The sequence below is a fragment of the Dromaius novaehollandiae genome, chromosome 2, assembly GCF_036370855.1.
Source record: "Dromaius novaehollandiae isolate bDroNov1 chromosome 2, bDroNov1.hap1, whole genome shotgun sequence".
NCBI lineage: Eukaryota > Metazoa > Chordata > Aves > Casuariiformes > Dromaiidae > Dromaius > Dromaius novaehollandiae.
The window spans coordinates 29,531,029-29,553,586 of record NC_088099.1 but is presented as its reverse complement, the minus strand read 5'-3'; the positions used below and the strand labels follow the sequence as shown (position 1 = coordinate 29,553,586).

The following is a 22,558-nucleotide window of genomic DNA, read 5'->3' as shown; positions in this document are numbered from 1 at the left end:
TTATTTAAATTTGAATGCAGAGAATACTTTATTAACCAGTTACAGTTTTGATGACCAATTTTAAACCATAACTAGTGTGGGAAACAAAAAAGGGGGACATTAAGGCTGAGCCATATATATAGACAAATCTGGATACTGATAATCTGTACATTTAACCTGTTTTTTATTTATACGTCTTTTATTCAGTGTCTGAAATTAATCAAAGAAAAAAAAAAATCAAGCTGGCCCTTAATTTCAGGTCTTGCATCTGGAATGAAGTTTTTAGATGGGTTTTTACAGTATAAAATCTGAGGGCAGATGAAACAGAGTTGCAACCATATTCCAAATGAAGTGTTCAAATATATTTGGAGTTTATTGTTGTTGTTGTTACAGTTTTGTGCAATTTCTCATTTTCTCTTCCATAAAACTCGTAGTAGTTCTCACCTTTAGAGGTTAATCTATTTAAGATGGTGTTAAACTTGACTAACAGATCAGGAGATCAATATAAATTAAGTGCCTGTGGTGTGTATCAGTTTTCCCTATCTAAGCAACCTTTAACTTTAGATAAAGTGGACGCATTTGCAAATTTACAGAATTACACTGACTTTCCAACAAAACCCAGAAAGAAGTTAATTTACTATTGTTGCACTGTGAACAGTAGTCCTACATGGTGTGATATTCTTTTCCATCTGTACAGTTCCTGTTTGTAAAGCTGGGCAACGCATATGAAAGACAGACATCAACTGTTTGTGTTCTCTGGGGGAAAAAAAAAAAAAAAAAAAGTTTCAGCTCTTTAGTTCCAGTCACTGAAGGAAGAGGCAGAGGCAAGTTTGAATTTATCCCAGAAAACTGAATAATTAATTTTATTTGGAGTCTTCAAGATGCTTCACCTTCTGCAGGAGATGTAGGTGTTGTAGGAGAGACCATTTCAGGTTTTCGTGAAATTCTGTCCAATTCTGCCTGAACATCTGTTAAAACTGGCTTCTGGCCTATAAGACAAGCATACAGTTCAGTCACACTTATGAAACAGTTTTGGGAAAGCCTCAAGTGTCTTTATTTCCTCAAGAAGTACCTTTAAAAATGAACAAAAAACACAGAAGTAAAACTATGTTTTTGCTTTAGACAAATCCTAAACATTGTTATTTCATACTTTGTATGCAGAGTGAAGACATACTAAAAATCAACAGCTAGAAAAAGGGAAGAAATATCAAAACACATTTTGGTGTGTTCCATATTTCTCAATTTCCCTAATTACATATTAATTGTCAGTACATTTTTATGCCTTATATTGGTTCTTCATACAGAAAAGCATAGTAAAGGTTAGCAGTTATGAATAGTTCTACACAATTTTCTGTATCAGCTGTATTTTAAAGTAATTCTGAACCTAAATCAGGTGTTTCATCACACACTAACCTTCAAAATCAGTGTCACGTATAGTTGATCAGCATAAAACTGACATCACTGCCCACGTGCATGCACACACAAACACGCATGGCAAACCCCTTTCTCTCCTCACTCATTTACTTCCTCACCAAGCTGGAACTGCACAGGCATTTATGCAATCACACTGGGACCTGATCCAAGTTTAAAGACACTTTTCCCCACCAGGCTACTTTTAACTCTTTTTCCCTAGTCTAGGTTTCTATCCTCTTCTATAGACACGTGTTCTGTCACAGGAATGGGGAAGAATACATGGAAAAAGACAGTGCAGGACTTCAAAGTATATGCCATTACAAGTATGCATTTTTTTTCAGGCTGTAAAGGAAAATTTTGATGCCTGGGTAATTTTAGCAAGGTCCAGTGCAGCCTTTCTGAAGATGCAACTAAATGGAAACTACCCACACAGCTAGTTTTTGCTGGGTGTACTGTGCTGTTCTTCAAATCATTTAAAGAAAGCTAACATCATATCAGAAGCAAACCAGTTAAAATTACAGCTTACAAACAGAGAAGTTTCCCATAATTACCATGAGGAAAATAATCCTCAAGCCCCAAACCATTGTCTTAACAGCCAATTTTCAGATAAGTGACTTTCACAGCTAACACAAGGAGAAGACAGTAAGTACCAAGGAAAGTTTATAGCCCGCATCTAAGACAAACTTTTTTGATTTATAATTCCTTGAAAGGCTAGTCCTCTGCCACATTAAACTGGCCACACCCTAATTCTTGTTGCAGAGTAGGGAAATTTCTGAATACATTTTCCTCCTTAATATTATAATTCTGTTCTTGAAATTTCTATCATGGCCCTGGACACATCCAGAGTGCTACCTCTGTTTCACTGGCATCACCCAAACCAACTCAGGCCACTCCCCACAAGATTTTTCAGCAGGTGCTCTCTCCATTGCACATTGAATCAGCTGCATTCATTGGAACAGCCTCCATAAGCTGTTCAAACTAGCCCTGCTGACTTTGCCTGCAGCAGATTAGGAAGTACTTGCACACTTTGTTCAACCAACTGAGCTTTGCATATAAAAAAGGGAGGTGCACATATGGAAAAAAGCCTATTCAAGTGTTAGTCTACACAAAATGTTAGTGGGAAACCAGGTGTTTTTTCTTTTAGCATATAAATGTAAACACTAACATCAAGTACAAATGAGTCACAAGCATTCCCATTTAAAGGTGGCATTACTCTTGTGGGTCGGAGGAGAGTGTCAGTATATATGTTCTTAAAGCAGAACGTTTTGCGCCAAAATAATGAGAAGCACCAGAACAGTCTTGTATAATAGTGACTGCTTTAAAGCTAAATGCGTTTCAGATGAATACTAAATACTAATGACATCATATTAAAACAATCAATGGAAAATACATAGGTAGTTTTATATGCTGTCAAAAATCAATCAAATCAGAACTTTTATCCCATAAGAGCTAGATCACTAACAAGTTAAAAAAAATTTTTAACACTGACAGTATTGCTAAAAAATACAAAAAAATTCAACTTCATTTCAAGTCCCAATGTATCTGACTACTAAAAAATGGCTTCCACTGTAAGCCATTAATGGGGGTGGTGAGGCAGGAAAAAAAAAAGAAAGAAAAAAAGGAAGTCACAGACACAACTCAGACTTAAGCAGCCATATAAGAGGTTTTCTTTGATCCTCTGAGAGCCACAAGAAAGGCAATACTAACAATATTGTGAAAACAAAAACAAAAGCAAAAAACGTATCCAATAAGACATCCAATTAAATATATTCACACTCCTGATAACCTGTATTAACCGAAATGATGCCCCACTTTCAGTTTAGGTTATGAGTTGATCTTTTATCATTAATCATACCTGACTTTTTTGCTGATGGTGGTAAATTGCTGCCAGCACCTCCAGTGCCACTTCCTCCAGGACTGCCACCAACACCACCAGGGCCACCAGGGGAACCAGTTTTCTTACTCAGCAGACTGTTGAAGAAGTTAGCCAGGACTCCTTCACTAGTAGCTCCAGCTAGAAGAGGAGGGGGGGAGAAAAAAAAAACACAACACATTTTCTAAATAAATACTGACCTTGTGTGTCAGTCAATCTAAACAAGCATAGTAAAGCAAGCAGGCAAAAGCAGCTATTTTACTTCCCAACTGTATTTGTCCCCTTACAAGGAGAGGTACCTTTCATATTGGGATCAATTTTTTTGGATCCAGTTGGGATAGGTGTAACACTGGCAACATTTGATGTTACGGATCTGTTTGGTGTCCTAGGAGACCCTCCAGGAACTCTTGGTGAAGCATCCTATGCAAAAGGAACAAACGAACGCAAAAAACCCAAAGCTGAAGTAGTCAAACTTCCACAGAATTAAAGTCATGCTATGTAAGAGCACGTGAAATGAAGCATTTTGTTGTTTCTCACAGCTCAATCTGGTTTTTATGATAACATAGCATCCCATGCAATTGAAATGATGGAAGACTGATTTTATTGGTTGCATATGTATTTTTCCCACACGTGTGCAACATTATTACAAATGTTAACTTTAGTCCAACAGCTAAAACACTGCTGAAGCTTTTCATTTCATCTCTGTGAGAAACTTGAAAATATCTTCTGTTGCTCAGTAGTGCCTCTGATTGGAATGAAAACTGCACCGACTGGATCAGAGGAACTACATCGAGTGCTTTGGAAAGAAAACATGTGCCACCAGCACATGTGGGAAGGATTAAAGGCAAACTGTGAGAAAAGCATTACTTACTACTTCAAAGATAACAAGTCATGTTTCTGCAAAATTGCAGATCATCTAAAAAGACCCACCTTAAAAGATCACATGCTCCCCATTAAACTCTTGTTACTTTTTAGTTATTTTAAATACATTATTTAAGCATAGCTGATGCCATAGTTTTCATTTGAGCTCAATTTTATGCTGGAGTCTAATATTCTTACAGCGGCAGTGCCAGATTTAGAACATAAAACTGACCAGGGCAATTCAGCTGACGTACAATTTGCTCCCTGACACGCATTCAGGGCAGAAAGAGTAGTCAGCTAGTTACTTAGGTTCACTCTAACACACGAGAAGTAAAGTGTGACATTTAGCCATTGCTGCCAGTATGAGCAGTCATGCCTAGCTGGGGAGAAATATTGTAATTTCAGAGCAGTATAAGATGTAGACTTTAATCACTGTGTGGTTAAAAAAAAAATCTTTAGATCAAAGAATACTTAGTAGTGCAGTTAAATAAAACAATCCCCTAAACATATGAAAATGAATCATTTTCATGTAATGGGATTTAAAATTCTTATTACTAACCACTGGCCTTCCTGCAGCAGTAGGTGGTTGTTTCGCCAACTGTGACTGCAAAAAGAAATAAATAAATAGATAGATACATAATACAAATTTGGTTTTTTATATTCTTTAACAGGACTTATTAAGCGAAACACTGGCTGCTTGTTTTTACGGACAGAAAATTACCTGCTGCTTCATAAGAAACACTTGGTCATCTTCTGCTACAATTTCTTTTTCATGAACAAACTGCAACACAAAAACATTAATATCATTTTGATAAAAAAAAAAAAAGTATTTGCCTTTTATATCTCTTGATGAATATGACCAAGGCATTCAATAATGAAGCAAATGTGGTCTGCAATACATAGTATTTTATGTATCTTCTGTATTTATTTTTTAAGATTGCTACATGAGGACTCCATTTAAGTCTAATTAATTAGAAATTAAATAAAATGATCATTAAGTCCTTCTGCCTGGCTGGCATAAGGTTCTAGATGTCCTTGTGAAAAGACCCATTACATATGCAGTAAAAAAGGCATGAAGTGAGTGGTTACAAGGCATATTCAAAGGGTCTCAGGACCTGTAGGAAATACTTCGTTTTACAGGCATTTAGAGCATTTGATATACATTTAAGTCTCTCTTCATAGACACATACACTGCACTGCAGCATGCTTACCTGTCTCTGAGCTTATCCTAGCCTAAGCTTGGTAGGTATTATTTTATGGGTAACTATGGCAAAAGTGATTCTTCACCTGCATCATTATACTGGTACATGAACGGTACAGAGATATCTTAGATCCCAGTTCTGTGTATCAAATCACACTCTTCCAAATAAGCCCACTACAAAACAAACAAGCCTTGCCACAATAAATGTGGAAATATCAGTATCTTATAAGCATGTAAAGAAGTTAGTTGTATTTTCCTTGGCACCTTAGAATTTTGTATACTAATTTATGTCTTTATTTCTCCCTAAAAAGACTACAGAAAGGACATAGTATTGGTTTTCTCAGCTTGGAAATTATAATCAGTCCCAAATTCTTAGCTTAGTTCTAAAAAGCCACAGAGATATTTTCCTTCAAAAACTTCTCCACCCATAGGTCCCTTGCTATTGTCATTTTATTCAACAACCCCACATATGTTTTCATGTAGTTCTGTCAAAGTCTTTGAACAGTATGAAAGAGGTTCTACACACATTCAGCATATTCTTCTGTTTTAACATGCCTACTTTTGGGTTTTACACTGTCTCAAGCTTTGTGTTTCCATAACAAAGTATTTAAAATAAGGAAAAAAATCATGAAGTTATTCATAATTCAGAGCATAATGAAGTGTTCTTAAAAATACTAAATCAACCGTGACCAACAGTAGGCATTAAGAGAAAAACAAGTATATCTGTAGTCTTGAACATTGTAATAGTGCCAGAAGATGATGCTGTGTAAGCTGAAGAAAAGCTATACAGAACACAAATACACACAGTGATTTTCTGGTAATTTAAGAAATTGAAGAACAAAATAAAGACAAAATAAGCAACACACACACAAAGTGGTCTTGTGATAAACTGGAAGCAAAGACATGAAGCACTCCAAAAATTGACAGGTAAATAAAAGCGTTGAATGTCAAAAATATTAGCAAAATTACTTTTATTTTTAAAACATCTCAATTTACCTTCCTGACTGGTGGCTTTGTTATGATATCTTCAAAACTGTCTTCCACTTTTAGTGTCTGAAAGTTCTCATGCAATATTCCTATCTTCTTGTCATTATCCCAACCTGCAGGACTAGATAAAGATTTGGCTTTAAATTCTATTGGTACTTCGGGTTATCCTTGTGGGCAATCCTGATTTGAACAGAGCTGAAAGCCATGAAAGCTGTAATAACTCCCCTTCTTCGATGCAAGTGTGTTCTTGGCTAGCATAACTAGTTAAAGATTTGGGTTTGTTCCCTGTAATACAGAGGAGAAATGTCTCCTGGTTTAATGTTTCTCTTTGTGGTAGCGAGTATTTGCAATCTTGACCCACTGGCACTCACCAAACCCCCAGTCTGTTCCTCATGAGAATGTTAATGTTGAACTTTAAAAAGTGTAAACAAAAAATGGCCTCTGTGCTGTTTAGAGTCTTGCACAAATACACTCTGTAGCCATATATATGTAGGAATGCATATGACTTACATAAATACTGCATCTTTTTCCACAACAACAGCTGGAACATTGAAAGGAAATCCATATAATTTCTGGACTATGTATTTATATACTAAATCAATGTTTTTGTTTTCCTTTACTGAAGTGTAAATAAGTGCTGCCCCATCTGAATAAAGCTGTTAAAGAAAACTCAGTTTTGTGGTTAGTAAGAGATAGTAGAATGCCCCCCCTTTTTTTTCTTTTTAAAGGATATCAACTTTGTAAAATTTAAAAGGAGAATACAAATTTAATTAGGTCAAACAACTTCTAGAACTTAGATCCAAAACAAATATTCTGTAGTTTACATTTTTTTTTCCAGGATTTATTTTAGGCCAACTCATCTGTTGCTTCTACAGGCTCGTCTCACTTTCAAAGCCCACAGTACCAATGGTTTCACTATGTCGTCTTCAAAACTGTCTTCTGCCTTTATCATCTGAAAGTTTTCATGCAGTATTCCTACCTCTTATCATTATCCCATCTTGCAGGACTAGACAGAGATGTCACACAGATACTCCAGCATTAACACTAGTAGCTTCAAAAATGCCAAACAGCCTCCCACTTCCTCTCCTGGGTATTTAAATGAGAGGAGCAAGCTCATACATTATACAGCAACCTCCTTCACAATCAAATGAAGGTAAACCAGTTGTACTGTATATCAGTTTTTAAGTTACTAACAGACCAAGAGTACTTGATACTCTGACACGGGTCAATATCAAAATAATACTGCTTACACACAGGACTAATAGAAGCAGCCAGGGAATTTTAAAATAATTTTTACTCGAGATTATAACATGCCAAAAACACTAACCTATTTCCACATATGCAATTCAAATTCAGAAAGAGGAAAGTTATCTAATAGGGTATGATTCACATTCAGCAATGATTTGAATAGAACTCCAATTTGTATATTGGGTATACAGTTACAGTGACTAATTCCTATTAATCTTTCCTATGCTTCCTCTGTCTGGCAATCCTCATTATAATCACCCATCATTCCATTTTGAAAAATGAAGATATTTTGAAGGAAGTGCCATCTCAGAACTAAACTGAGGTCTCAGGTTCTTGAACTAATTTTTCATCTGTCAACTACTGTCTTTACAATGGTATTTAAGCTTTGCTTTACCACAGCATGAATGAAGGTGGCACAATGTTGACATACTATTGGCATCTAAACTCTAGATCTTAGCTTGTCTAGTTAAACAGTATATTACGCACTTTCTTGAACAAAGACAGCACAGTGACAGCTTATGCATGCTGTCTCTACCTAAGCAATGAAAAGTCAGTGGATCTTTCCCACAGCAATTTGTACTTCCTTCCCTCATTGCATTATCTCATAGATTTACTGAAGAGAGACTGAATATTCTGGTCGAAAAAAAAAAACCCCACGCCTTATGTTTATCTGAAGCAGCACAACCATAGTTAAGTGAATCATCTTGTTACTGTTTCAGGAAACTTGTCATCTAAGGCTTGCTGATTTGGGAAACTGCCTCTTAATATGGAAATAAAGGCAAGTAAAGAAATTGATTGTAAGAGCGCATGTTAGACTCTTGAGGCTCCATCAAACAGTTAAGAGCACTCAACAGTAAAAAAAGAAAAGTTACATTCAACATTGTCTACAGAGGGTAACTGAACCAGACTTCCTGCTACAGTGAAGGAATTTAGTGTACTACTTTGGTAGAGACACAAATATCCTTTAAGCTGGTCATAACTAATGCAAAGATTTAATAGAGTCATTATACTTATGAAGTGTTAAAGGATACGTTGTAAGCAAAACCGTCGGATATGTGACTGAATGAAGTCGAAGTGTTCATCCCTGTAGTCATGCTCTTTTTCCAGAACACTGATGGCATCACACTGTCAAGTCAAACACAAAATCAGCTTTCAGTTATCACTGAAGCAGCAGTACTGCTACACCTCCAGTTCACAACAAGGGGGAGGGCAGAACAAAAATCTGCTGAGATAGTTTATAACTGAACAAGTAATTCTTTTAAATATATAACTTGACATGCATATACTGTGGTCAGCATTAAATTGGGAATTGATTGTGATTTCGCATTCACTTCTTCTCCACCTCCCCCCCTCAAAATGTGATAACCCAAAGTCTCTGTTGAAGATTGACCTACTGAATGAGAACAGCATTCTCTGCATGATGCTTCTGCATACTGTGGTATTATGGGACAGTCTTTTTGGGGAGTGACTACCTAACCCTTTGCAAAGAAAGCCAAAAGCAAGAAATGCAGAAGCAACAAAAGAAATGGTTGTGGTGGGGGGAGGCGTATAGCATGGGACGAGAGGGATAGAGAGCGAGCAAGTGAGAACAGAAGTGCTTGTGTGTAGCAAATGAGAGGGCTAGCCTTGCAGTGAAGGAACAGCACCTGTGTCAAGAGGCTTACTCTTTCACTGTGGGCCAGCAGAGGCTGCTGATGCAGTATGCTTAATGCCCATGGGAACTGAAGAGCCAGAAAGAAAGATCACAAAGGAACTACACCACTTCTTCTTTAGACTGAGAATACCGTTACATATCTAACAGAAATCAAAACCAATCATAGAAGCATGCTAAGAATTAAGGAAAGTTAGTAGAGAAACACTTTACTAACCAGAACCCTAAAATATAGTCATCTTCAGAGAAAGATCAGAAATATTAAAAAAGTAAAATCCAAAACACTGTCTGTGGGAAAGGAAGATTTAGCAGACTAAGGTGTATTTTAGTTGCTTACTGACTAGCTCACTTCTGTGAGCAAAACGAGGTCTGAGGCATTCCTCAATCTCTTGTGAACTGGTATGACTGCAGGAAAAACTACTCCCAAATTAACACACCATCAGGGCTTCCAGAAGATAGGCAACCTTCAACACTGAACACTTAAGAATTCTTATCCAAGGTATTCAGAATGACTTAAGAACCATGTGCTTCCCACCCCAAATCCACAATTGACAGAGTTCCTTAAATGAAATATGCAAAAAACCCTAAAACATGAAACAAACCTTTGTACAAACTACTACTACTGGAATGCCTAAGTTACATGTTAGTGTATCTGCACCCAGGGGTAAAATCACACTGTCATCTTTGTCTTCCTGTAATGAAGTACTTCTTCTCTGTGGAGAAGCTGGAAAATCCTCGCCTGGTTCTATATATTCCTGGAAGTCTCTTACCACTGAAAGTAAAAAAAGTTGTATTAAAAGAGCAGCTACTGCATTATTTCAACAATGATTTCCACTGCCATTGATCTCTAGTGCTGTTTACTGTATTGTACTTCTGCTTCTTTATGTTGAAAAGAACTGAACATGCCTTGAGTTTTGCCTATTTGTTTTGTGCAGCACAGGAGAGAGCTAGTAAATCTAAGATCTTCTTTATCAGCAGGTGCAAGAACACAAGCAGAGGAAAAGAGTGTCAACATAAAGATGTTAACCCAATTGTATTTTAATCATTGTGGAACCACTAGGCAGTTGCTATCAGCTATTATTACTTGATACATCTCCTAAAGAAAGTCAATTTCCTTGTATTCTTCTTGGTATAATTAATGGAACAGGTTGTTAGAATAAACAGAAGTAAGCTTCACATATACTGCTTTGCTGCTACCTTACGCCACTTTGACCTAGAAATCCTATGTCCACACTTCTCTTTCTCTCTGTACAGTGAATCTACAGTAGTAATAAGCAAGAAAAATAGAATGTAGAAATGTTAGTTATTTAATAGCTTTCAGTAGCAATAGGACATCTATTATGCAATGGTAAGAGAGCAAACACCTCTGTTATATTAGCATATAAACATACTATTAGTTAACACCGTATTAAATATTGGGTATGCTTTCACAATAGATCAGATACTACTTTAAAATTTAGAAAGAAGAATAAGTTAAAATATAACAAGAATTAGAAACAAAGATAAAGTTACAAGTGTAACTCTTCTGTTCAGTTCCAATGCATACACCCAAGCCTCTAATTACATGGTCATTTACTATTCCTGCAGTCAAGGATGCAGCATTAGTCAAATGCCTATACCTTTCCTATCACATGTCCCGTTTCGCACAGCAGAATCAACATTTGATCTGAAAACACGACTGATTACTTTTCCATGAGTAGCACAGCCTGATTCAGCTAAACCTCGGGCAGCAAAACAATTTAGCTGAATTGTGCACACTAGTGGCTAATTTCTCTAGTACACTCTCATTGCTTCTTCCCTGATTTATGTTAATCCAACCCTACCTTCTCTGAACTGACTGGAACCCTGTGAGTTCATATCTAGAAAAGCATTAGTTGAATCAACAGAGAAAGACCCATTTCAACAACCTGGAGAAAAAGGCTTAGTCAGTCAAAATTATTCAACTTCTCTACAGATTTCAGAGTTTACAATAACAGATTTTTTTTTAAACAGATTAGCATCTCTACTTCAACAGTCAGTTCATAAACCCTCTGAGCACCTCCTAAATTGACATTTTAAATGCAGAGTTCTCACTGAGATGTGCCAGCCACACAAGGGAGGCTTTCCCCCAGAGCATCCTGTCTGTTCTGGGATAGTCACACACTAAAATAAAAATCACAGTACTCCAGGGCTGGAAGTCCTCCAATGGAGTCCCAAAATTCCCTTCGCGTGTCTCTAACATAAGTTTTTCCTGCAAGGAGAGAAAGCAGGAAAAAGGAGGAAGATTGTATTCCAGAGTCTTTGAGCTGTAATATACTACATCAGTCTCAGGTCTTCCTTGAGACACAGTGGAAGTGACCAGGCCATGAGACACAGTGGAACTCAAAAACAGGAAGAAAGATCCCATTCCCAGAAACAGCTGCTGTTTATCCCCTAACACTTCCCCTGTGCCAGTCTCAGTCCTCACAGGGTCTGTCGTTGAGTGGAGTTAAGTTGCTAGAACTGGAAAATAAACCCAGAAAAACACTCCCAGAAAACCACATCCACAAACCCTCAGTAGATTTCAACCCTGTTAGCGAGTTCAGTCAGCTCACAGGAGCCTCTCATGAGCACTGAAGCTGACAAAAGAATAGAGCAGGACCACGCAGCCAGAAGTCAAGCATGCAAAATTTCTCTCTCCTTTTGCCAGTTGCAAGCTGCTGTTAGCCTAGCCATGCATGAAGTCACACCATAGGAGGGCCGAAACAAAACTTTTTCCAACTCTTATCTGGATTGTTTACAGCGCTTCTATTATACCCTGCACACAGGCCATCAGTATCTGTAGGAATGTAATCCTACTATCTGTAGGATAAAAGAACTCAGGATGGCAGATAAAACCTTTGAACAGCTGTTACTCTTGGTCTCAATTCATCATTTGAGTTTTCTGGATTTTCTGGAATCTCACTATTCTGTTCAGTCAGTCAGCAAAGGAGCTAAACTAACAGCTAAACATTACTTGATTAACAAAGATATTGCTTCCTTGGTACTTCCATCCAGTAAAATCATATCCTCAAACTGGTTTTGGATGTGGGTGTGTGTTTTAATATATGGGGGGGAAAAAAAAAAAAAAAAAGAAAAGAAAAAAAAGAAAACACACACACACACACACACACACACACACACACACACACACACACACACACACCAAAAAAAGCCACACACAGAGAGAATCCAAAGCTGTTGCTCTCCTAAACAAGTTACTGTAGTGGAAGATAAGATCCTCAAGGATGAGACTCCCCTTACAAGGATCTGTCTTAAAAGAACAGCCACAAAAAACAAAAGAAAAAAAAAATACAATTCCAGAGTATCTACAACTAATAATAATGGGCTATTTTAATCACAGCTACAACTTGCATTTCCGACAAAGCTATTCTGCAATCTGGCAGTCAGTTGCTTAAAAATATCCCAGTTCAAGAGCAACTTCAGACTTACAAACAAAGTTAAATCATGCTATTTGATCTTGAAACATAGCTTTCCCAAACACACTTTCCTGAAGTAATTCAAGGGGAGGCAAATGGAAAAGATTCATGTTATGACTGAGATCAGTACCCCCAAGGCAAAAAAAAGGCTGTTCAAAATTAACCTGGAGCTATGACATTATTAAGTTCATGTAAGTACTTTAGACTTATCTGAAAGTTGACTGGGATATCTCCAACTCCTAGTTTTAAAATCACATTTCCAAAGCATGAAAGAGACTGCAATGGAGAGGTTAAATGGTGCAGAAAGCATTAAGCATATTTGATTTCAATGGGTTCCTATATATATATACAGAATACTCACACTTTTGTTCCATTTCTTTCATTTCTTCAGGAGGAATTTTTAACTTGTCAATATGCTCTCTTACAACACTTGCCCATTTTTGTAAAGAATCCAGTGCAGTCCAAGGCCTAGACATGTCTACTACCAGCATAACCAGAGTGTCCTTTAGAGAGTTTGCTTCCATTGCAAATTTAAGAAGACCTTTGTGATACAGGTCACCATCCAAGATCCATACATTACATCTTGTTTGATCTACAATGAAAGGAGAAAAATTGAAGAGTCTTATTTGAAATTATCCGCTACATAACAGATATTAAATCTTTGTTAGACATGTAAAATACAAGAAACAATGAAGATATGTTGTATCAGTTAAATGAACAGATACATAACAAGACAGCAAACTGCAGCTTGTAGAAACTCCCCTCCTCTCCCAAGCCCTGAAATTTAAAGAACTCAGATTAATGGCTGATAACTGAAGATCTTAAATATATTATCTAAAAGCGAAAGCCCAAATATAACATTCAACATTTCCAAAATTTATCTTCATCATTTTAGAGAGAGAGATCTCCCCCCTGCCACCTCTTCAAAATGCAACTGTGGGAGGGCAGAGGGGGAAGGTGCAGGGGGAAATTGGACAAATTCAACCATCCCTTCTCAGTCCAAGGGCTGCTCAGCCCTCAAGGATGGCCATTTCTCCTGCAAAACTCCAACATGGTATGCCTATATTCCCCTTAGAGAACAGAGTGCACCTTGGCCCTTTAGAAAACTCAAGTAGAACTGCATATTTTTATTGCAAGTTTTAATGGTTTAGATAGAAAGTTATCAGGCAAAAAAATTATTCACAGCTACTCCTTCCAATCTGGAAAAAAACCCACAACCACCACATAACTAGACTGCTCCACTGTTTCTTCCCCCAAAACACTGTACTCATATATTCAGAGACACCAACTTCCATTGTGAATGAAAAGCTGGAGATTTGAAATTAGAGCACTCAATACAGTTACAGTTTGCCTTCAGATTATTATTGTTTAAATTTACTACAAGAGTTCTGAGGAACACACTTAAACCAAAAAATCCCAATCCTGTTAACTCTGTCAAGTCATCTTTGAGACCAGCAGTCAGACATGGAAGTCAGGAAAGCACACGATTTCAGAGGAAAGGAGGAAAAAAAAAATAAGAGAACCTATCTTCTCTGGTTCTCCTTTTACCTGTATTTGTTCTTTTAATGTGGATGAGAAATCCCATTTTCCCCCCATAGCTCCCAGTATGTCCTTACTCACGCCCTGTTCCCTCTAAGCATTGCCTCTAGATAATTCATTGTACCTCTACAGTGCCTGGCCATACTCTTCCCCTGTCCCCCATATACAAGCATCAATTATACATTCCATCAGCACAGGTATTTTGAGCCTGGATCTTTAATCTTTAATCTTGTAGCTATGAGCCAATTCAAGCCAACAAAATCACAGCTTCTCCTTTTCCCTTCCAAATCTGTTTCACCTCTCCCGTCCTTTATATCTCCTTTATCACTGTATATGTTTTCCTACCCATCAATGCCTTATATGTAGCCCTGCACATTCTCTCTGCTATCACCAAGACAAAAGTTTCTCTGTACATCCACAAATATAAATACTTACTACAATAACTGAGATGCCAGATAAGAGCCTAGACATGTACATTTGTCAAGCCTAGAGAAAACTTCTGCCAAGCATCAATTCAGAATAGTGCAACTAAGATTCTTTTTCTTGTCTTTTCAACCTTCTCACTGACTCCTTGCCTCCTCTATCACTTCAGTGGTTATTCATGATATCTACTAAAGGCTAATTAGATTGAGAAACCTAAGAACCTCCTCATGATAGAAATCATTCATGGCCTAAGCTGGATTCCCACAAGTAATCTAGAAAGTAAGACATCCCACCTTCATTCCAAATATCACACTACTGAACCATTACTTTCAAACTGGTTTAAAATATTATTACAACTAAAAACTTACCATCTCGATCTTCATCATGCACATTTAAATACAAATACTCCATTCCTCTTCCTTTTTTATATTCTTCTATTCCTTGAATTTTTCCTATTAAGCTAGTTTTACCTGCTCCATCTTCACCTGGAGAGAGAGAAGTTAAATATCACTTAATCTTTAATCAAAGTTACATATCAAAACCCACTTAGGACAAGAAGGGAGCAGTGTACTAACAGGATGACTGAGCTCATTAAAGTCACGAAATATAGAGGGCTTTGCCCAACTCATTTATTTGTTCAAAATGCATGCCTCCTCTTCAAATTGTATTTCTAAGTAGTTACGAATGCAAGAAAGGTTCTTATACATGCTTAAAAGATATCTTAAGAAGTAGTTAAACACTTTACACAGTTTTAGTCTTTTGCCTGCAACAGAAATGGTAACAAAAATCTTTCTAAAATGGAGTTCAAGTCACAATAAAACTTATTGTACAACCCGAAGAATACTATTTCAAACTCTCACATCAAATGGCACGGAATGCCAGGCCAAATAACACAAATTGTTTCCTCACCTTTCTCTTCTACAACTTTAAAGAAGCTTTAAAAAGATCCAGCAAACAGTAAGCCATTGTCTTACATTCTGACCCAAATTTGTGTGTTTTGGGTACATACACAACGGTAAACCTACAATCCAGATCCATTCACCTCACCCCTAATCCCACCTATCCTCTTCCCTCCAAAGGGGGTTTGGATAACTAATGAACCTTATAGCATCAGCAGTGTAAACAGCTCAACTACTGCCAGAGAATCTTCTTGAAGGGTTTCTATTTCTAAGCATATGCCCTGGAGCTGGAGAACTTCATATGCCATTTTATAGTTTACAGGAGTACTCAAGCTGAATTTGGACATTAGGCAAGGTTTTGCCACTCTAATTTGGGGGCGGGGCAGGGGGGAGAAAAGATGGGCACATGTCAGTTAAGACTGACATTAGTAAGTTCTTGGAAATCACTCAGGTTATAAAATAAAGGTTAAAGACAGTTTTAGGAGAAAAATCTGACCAGTTTCATGCCAAAAAACATTTTTTCCAAGTCTCTCCTGTACAGGGAAAGTATAAACACTTGTTTTTGACTATGTGTAGTGGGGGGAGGGGAGTTCAAGGACAGTCATTTTCACTGTTACACCTAATGATACAGTTCTCCCTGTAAGGGGAGTTGACCATGATCTTCTAGACAATATTATGGCTACATTAGAAAGACTACAGATACAACCACATACTTAATTTGATGGACTGATTTCAAGTTTACCCAACATATTCCCAAGATTACTGCAGGAAGTCTTCAATTTAGTTTGGATTTAGGTTCGGCTTTGATTAATAGCCTAGAAGCTAACAGAAAGGAGAAGACTATTACTGTAAGTAGCACAGAAGATTTTACTCAATAGAATGAAAAGGCAGTAAAAAACAAAACAAAAAAACCCTGACAAATAAGACCACAACTGACATTTAAGATCTAGTTAAGTGTACAGAAGTTGAGTTAAAATTTTTTATCATTTTAATCTGTTCAACACTCAGTGTTTTTCTAGGTCCTTAATTTTATTAAATCTAGATGCATCTGATTATAGGTCATTTTAAGTAGACATCAGAAAATAGTGCTGTTTTTTATTTGTACACCAAGACTTTTTTCTTCTTTTGAGCATATTCTCTTTTATTTAAAAATTCCACCAAAGTAGTTAAGAATTCAAGCTCTTCCACCATAGATGAATTACAATTCTTCCCCTACCCCCACTAAAGTACTTATCCAGGCTTCTTAAATTTGTCATCTACAAATAAACAAGGAGACTTTATTAAGAGCAGCTGCACAGGCATGTTATGCTGCTGAAATTGCTATTACTTTTGCCAACATTTCTGTATGATTCATCCTGTTATTTTACCTTTTTGAAGGAGCAGCTTCAATTCATTTGTGCAAGCAGAAAAGGGAAGACAACACAAAACTTGTTTTCTTTTTTAAAGAGGAGTTGTACTTAACAGCTTTCCCAGTTTCTCTGCATAGCCAACCTCTGGCCAAGTTCTCTTTTATACTCGTTTGTTTTACATAGGTAGTATATAAGTATAATAGGTAATATATACTATATAAGTATATACTATATAAGTATATAGGTAGTAATAAGGATTACAGCTTGTTACATTGGGAAAGTTTAGCATCTTCTGCTAAATATATCTTTCAGTTCCTAACAAAAGCAGTTGCAACTTAGGTAGGAGACATCTATGATTTTGTCATGTTTAAAACTTTCTGTAAGGTACATTTAAGCAGTCTAAACTGAAAACACACTTATATCAATGCTAATATCTATGCAACTTTGTTGTTCAAAAACATCCATGCTAAATGATATAGACAAGCTTGACATATACATCCAACAAGCCCCTTATCACAGCTGTGTGTTGTGTGATTTTTTTTCCTTATTTCCAAATGCCTAAAGTAAACCAAAGCTCAGTGCTGTTAAGGTAACTTCTTAGGGCAAAATGACAGCTAGAATTTTATTTTTACTCCTAAAGTCTTCCAGTAATTATCTTCAGAGCCCACACAGAAAGAAGTTTTTATCAGTATAGCATAAAACAAGTTGATTTGATATTAAGCTAGTACCTTTGGTCACATATGCACACACAGTAGTCATCTTAGCTTTCTATTGTGGAATTAGTTAATTTTGACCTCCTCTGTGAACAAAATTCTCTACTACCTTCTCCTTAGCAAATATCCATCCATTTCAAAATGCCAAGATCAAGTAGGTGGACCTCTGACACTTATCATAACAAGTTACTGCTCCCATAGAGTACCTGTCATCATTCACTAGAAAGCCAGAATGATCCATTAATGGGATTTCAAGGGTTCAGTATCATTTTCATTAATAACTCAAATAAATGAATAGAGAATACTAAAGTTTGCAGACGACAGCAGAGAAATCAAAAGCTCTGTGAAGAGCACTATTGACAAGTGGCCCAAAACAAGCAAGCAATGCATGAACTGTGTAGTCTGTGAATAGCACTACTCACCTGCAAGGGTACAAGACAGCTGCCTAGCCAGATGTGCCCTATTTCACAGAAGGTCCAGTTATCAAAAGATTCATAAGCCAAATTAGAGTCAGTATCATGGTATTATGGAAAATAGATGACAAAGTAAAAATAGAACCATTGTATACATGGCATAGGGACTTCCTCCTTTTCTCCTTCCCACCAGTTAAGCCTCAGTTGAAATACCATACTGATTTGAGAAAACCTATTTTAAAATAGGCAAACTAAATAAATTATAGAAAGCCTAGACAAAAGAGACATTGAAAAAATTGTTAGTTTAGTATTAGTAATAAAACCTAGGGAATACATAGTAGCCTTCAAACATGTACGAATGGTATCTCACTCCAAGTGGACAAAAAGTATTGGGTTTAAATTGTGGAGAATATGTAAATTAGAGCAGGAATATGTAACCATAGTTATGAACAGGAACCTCTATCACTTGAAATTAGGAAAAAACGTTCATCATAAGAAGTGATGAATAGCTGGTTGTGTCTTTGGACAAGAGTGCACTAAGACTTGAGGGTCCATCTAGCTTTTCTCCCCTGCCCCCCCCCCCTTTTAATTTACAATTTTCACCATGTTGCACATACCCTTTAAAATTTTGACAGCTTCAAAACAGATATTTGCATCCTTTCTGTTATTCTATTTTTTTTATTCTGAAGATTTTAAGTAGTTAAACAACTGAAAAGCCAACATGCTTTGAATGTATCAAATTATACTGGGAAACAGCAGAAGTATGATTTTGCCTTCTAGTTACTCTTCAGCATGAGTATTAAAACAAACAAACAAACTTAAAACACTGCTTATCTAAAATTCCAGAGTATGTATTACAAATCTCAATAGCAAATTAATTCTAATGGCATGTGATGTCAACTTTAAAACTTCTCAAAACTTCTGTTGTAATGCTTTTGGTATGTATAGAAGCTTTTCTCCAGCAGAGGAGGAGAAGAACATTTGCAAGGAAATTAAAGTCTATTAGCTATATTGGGCTTGAGGGGTGACGTACAGCACAGTAATGTAATTGGCATAAGTATTGCCAGGCACATGTATAAAGCATGTATGCATTTTTTACTTCTCAATAAGAATATACACACACGGCATTTGAAATGATGAACCCCAAAATATTTAAACACATTTAACTTTCATCATGTTGTCTGTGGATATCTCTAAAGCATAAGAAAAAGCAGTGCTTCTTAGTTTCAAACAAAAAGGAACATTACGATTCAAAAAATCACTTTTTTTAAAACTCTGCTGAAAGAATACATAAAACAGAGCCTCATGCACATCCAAAAAGAGTCCTCATCCTCCTCCCCCCCCCCGCCCCCGAATTCTGAGATGGAAAATCCTTTCGCTTTTTCTTTACTCCTAACTGTCTGACAATCAAATTAACCCTCAACTTTTATGCATAAGATCAAGGTAAGACATTTCTGATACACAATACTTGACACAGAATTGCAGACTAGAATAACCAAGTAGATCAACACAAATTCAAGATTTTGCATCCTGCTTTTTTAAGTAACATTCAGTAAAAATATTCTCCTTCCCCACAGTAAACCTCAAAGATCCAAGATTCCCATTACGTAAAGCTGTACTTATACGTTGATACTACAATGAGGAAACAGAAGCAATGCTGCCAGAAAGTAGTGCAACACAAAACTGAAGACAAGTAAAAGAAGGACAACACATTTAACTTTTCTAATAGTCAGGCTAGCAAGCAGTTAAAGCCAAAACCACTCAAGAAAAAAGAATCTGCTTAAACATACACTATTTCACTTTCTTGGTGACAAAACATTAAATTTCATACTCAACTAAACAAAGGCCATTTCCTTTTTATCCCCATACTGCTACACTTTATTCCTTTGATATGCTCATTAAATTTAGTTTTGTGCTTTTCATAGCTTCTCTGTCCAAGGTGCCATTTTGGCTACAAACTGAAGCTTGATGAAAGTCCTTCTCATTTCCTGGCCTCACAGAAATATAAGAAACCATAATACAACTCCCTGCCTGGCTTCCTCCCTTCTCACCCATTCCAGATGAAAGTTATGTCTACTGAGCAGCAAATGGAATATAACTAAACATTCTGCTAGAATACAGAATTTAGCAGAGCAGTCACCCATAGGAGGAAAGGATGAGCAGCGAGATGAGTGAACTGCCTTCTGTGGACACAGGCAAGCTATGAACTGCTACTTAAACTGGTCAACTGTAAACTATGAAATCAGTTAGGAGAACTTGGGCTCTATATTAGAGAGATGCAAGTTACTTTGAATTTAATTAAAAAAGCTCTGCTATTATCTTTTCATATAGGCCTTAAAGCTCAGCTTCTCTAAACTGTCAATTAAACATTTTAAAATTAAGAATATTTACTACTCATGCTATTTTCACATTTCTTTGTTTAGAAGACGAAAACAGAAGTAATTTTTTCATTTGTCTTAAAACAAGACTAAAAAGAGACATCTTTTAGCTCTCACATAGGTCTGTACATGCAACAACCATACATACAAGACAGTATCTCCAGTATGCACAGTGGCTTAGACTTTGTTCTCATCTGTTTAAACAAATAAAATATACAATATATAATATGAGAAGTCAAAGAAGCAAGAGGGGAACATTTCTTTTATATCATCAGCATTGTCTGTCTGTTCTTCTTCTGCTAGGGACTCAGATTTTGCTCAATAGTCGTTTGAAAAGCCGTGGATATTGTGTGTGACCATAACCCTCTTGGTTAACTTGCACGGTTGGTTTAAACGAAATAAAAAAAAAACCCACACACTACAGGTCATTTAAAATCCAGTTTGATACTGTAATTATGCAACTCATTTCTAGAAAACAAACATGTTCAAACAAGGCCAAGCAAAACTAGAGATAACGGCCCCCCTCCCCTCCAAAAAGGTTTGTTTGTGAACTAGCTTTGTACTTTTATAAACAAAGACAGGTCCTGGATACAAAAATTCAAAATACTCAATAATATTTTTCAAGTAATAATATAAAGAATCCACTACCTTATTAGAGAACAAAACTGCTTCACTTCAATATAATAGAACAAAGTCATCAAGCAGAGTCAGCAGTGAACTTCAGTTATCAAACAAGGCAAAGAAACACCCCCAAAATCACTAAGTGATTTCTGTTCCACATGATGTGGAATGTCTGAATCTTGATACATTGAATAGTGGAGATGTAACAGTAGCATTAATCATCATCTTACTAGAATCCAGGGTGCAAGTACTATAGCGCTATATATACACTTTTCACAAGCACAGGCTAATAACTGCTTTTCCCACAGCCTGATATTAGTTAAATAGACTTCTTTACACACACTGTACCAGTTGAAAAATACCTTTTGCAGAACAAGATCAAAATATGCCAAATACAGTTTACTTTCAGGAAACCTAAGAACAAAATTACGTTGATTAGATTCTCGTCTAGAACCCCTCAAAACAACATCCAAGTTGAGAATAGGTAGGTCATATCAAGTCATTAAATAACTAGCCACTAAAGTAGAATTTTCCTATTAAAGAAACATTGTGCATCCCCTTCCCCCCCCCCCAAGTTAGTTTTACTCTACTGAATACATCTTCCTCTCACATCTTACTCATCTAGGGTTTTTTTGTAACACTGAAAAATTGAATAACATTTCTGGAATGCACCTTAATTGCACTTCTACTTTACAACATGATAAAAAGTAGATTAAGATTATAAACAAACTGCTCCAATATGCCTTCTGTCAAGTCATGTAACACAAGAACATGTGGCCCAACTTCGAAAACAGATACAGCAATAACATTGTTACTTGGGCTTGGAAAAAGGAAAGTGAAGCACTGCAGAGAATTCAACAACAAATCTAAGCTGTGTGCAGTTCTAATGCAAATTTACTCCTTTAACACAGCATTAAGTTATCTAGTATGTTTTACCCAGACTCACTACTAAAATAGAATAACCCAGGCTACTATCTGAGGGACACCTTTATCTGTATTCCTGCCTCTTACCTGCCTGCAGAGCACAGAAACACAACAATTCCTTTCACTGTTCCTCACCTTTGGCACTATTTCAGAGATAGATCCAGTAATCAGCAGCAGCTCTGGTGAAGCAGAGACAAATTAAACACAACTCAAAAATTTCAGAATTTCCCACATGGTTCTGACTAAATAGGGCTTACTACACAGCATTCATTTAATTCTGCCTTTCTGGAAAGGTGTTACAGTAGGAAGGACACCACCAAGAAGTACTCCATAGTATTAAATATATATATATATATATAAAGTAGCTGCAGAACAAGCAATTAGAATGTTATCTATAACCCTTATACTTTACAGAAATAAATTCCTTGGCAATTCATTCCTGACTGAATAAAGTGCGTATCCCCTGCTGGCAACAAGAATTTCAGAGTATTACAGTAAGAAGTGTTAAGTTTCAAGGTCAATGTCCCATCAAAACAATTGACACTTCATAATTAATTCTGTTGACCGAAACAAAACCTGGCTTATGTTTGGACGGCTTTTATCACATGTAGAAGGTGAAGAAGTTGCAAGCTTAGATTTGAGAAGGAAA

The 22,558-nt window shown here is 36.6% G+C and overlaps 1 protein-coding gene across 4 annotated transcripts in view; it reads right to left on the bottom strand.

The window, feature by feature from the left end:
- The window catches only part of DYNC1LI1 (dynein cytoplasmic 1 light intermediate chain 1), a 27,423-nt gene continuing 4,865 nt past the window's right edge, over positions 1 to 22,558 (bottom strand). For 2 of the 4 annotated variants that reach the window (XM_064506128.1, XM_064506129.1), the window contains 12 exons: positions 14,981 to 15,097; positions 13,012 to 13,242; positions 9,816 to 9,985; positions 8,594 to 8,687; positions 6,825 to 6,960; positions 6,324 to 6,435; positions 4,848 to 4,907; positions 4,686 to 4,730; positions 3,565 to 3,685; positions 3,248 to 3,406; positions 870 to 968; positions 1 to 735 (listed from right to left, as the gene is read on the bottom strand). In XM_064506128.1, coding sequence (XP_064362198.1) covers positions 719 to 735; positions 870 to 968; positions 3,248 to 3,406; positions 3,565 to 3,685; positions 4,686 to 4,730; positions 4,848 to 4,907; positions 6,324 to 6,435; positions 6,825 to 6,960; positions 8,594 to 8,687; positions 9,816 to 9,985; positions 13,012 to 13,242; positions 14,981 to 15,097 — 1,361 coding nt within the window. In that variant the 3' untranslated portion in view covers positions 1 to 718. Of the gene's footprint in view, positions 969 to 3,247; positions 3,407 to 3,564; positions 3,686 to 4,685; positions 4,731 to 4,847; positions 4,908 to 6,323; positions 6,436 to 6,824; positions 6,961 to 8,593; positions 8,688 to 9,815; positions 9,986 to 13,011; positions 13,243 to 14,980; positions 15,098 to 22,044; positions 22,066 to 22,558 lie in introns of those variants that run through there. The other 2 variants (XM_064506130.1, XM_026098544.2) reach the window with 2 other exon arrangements.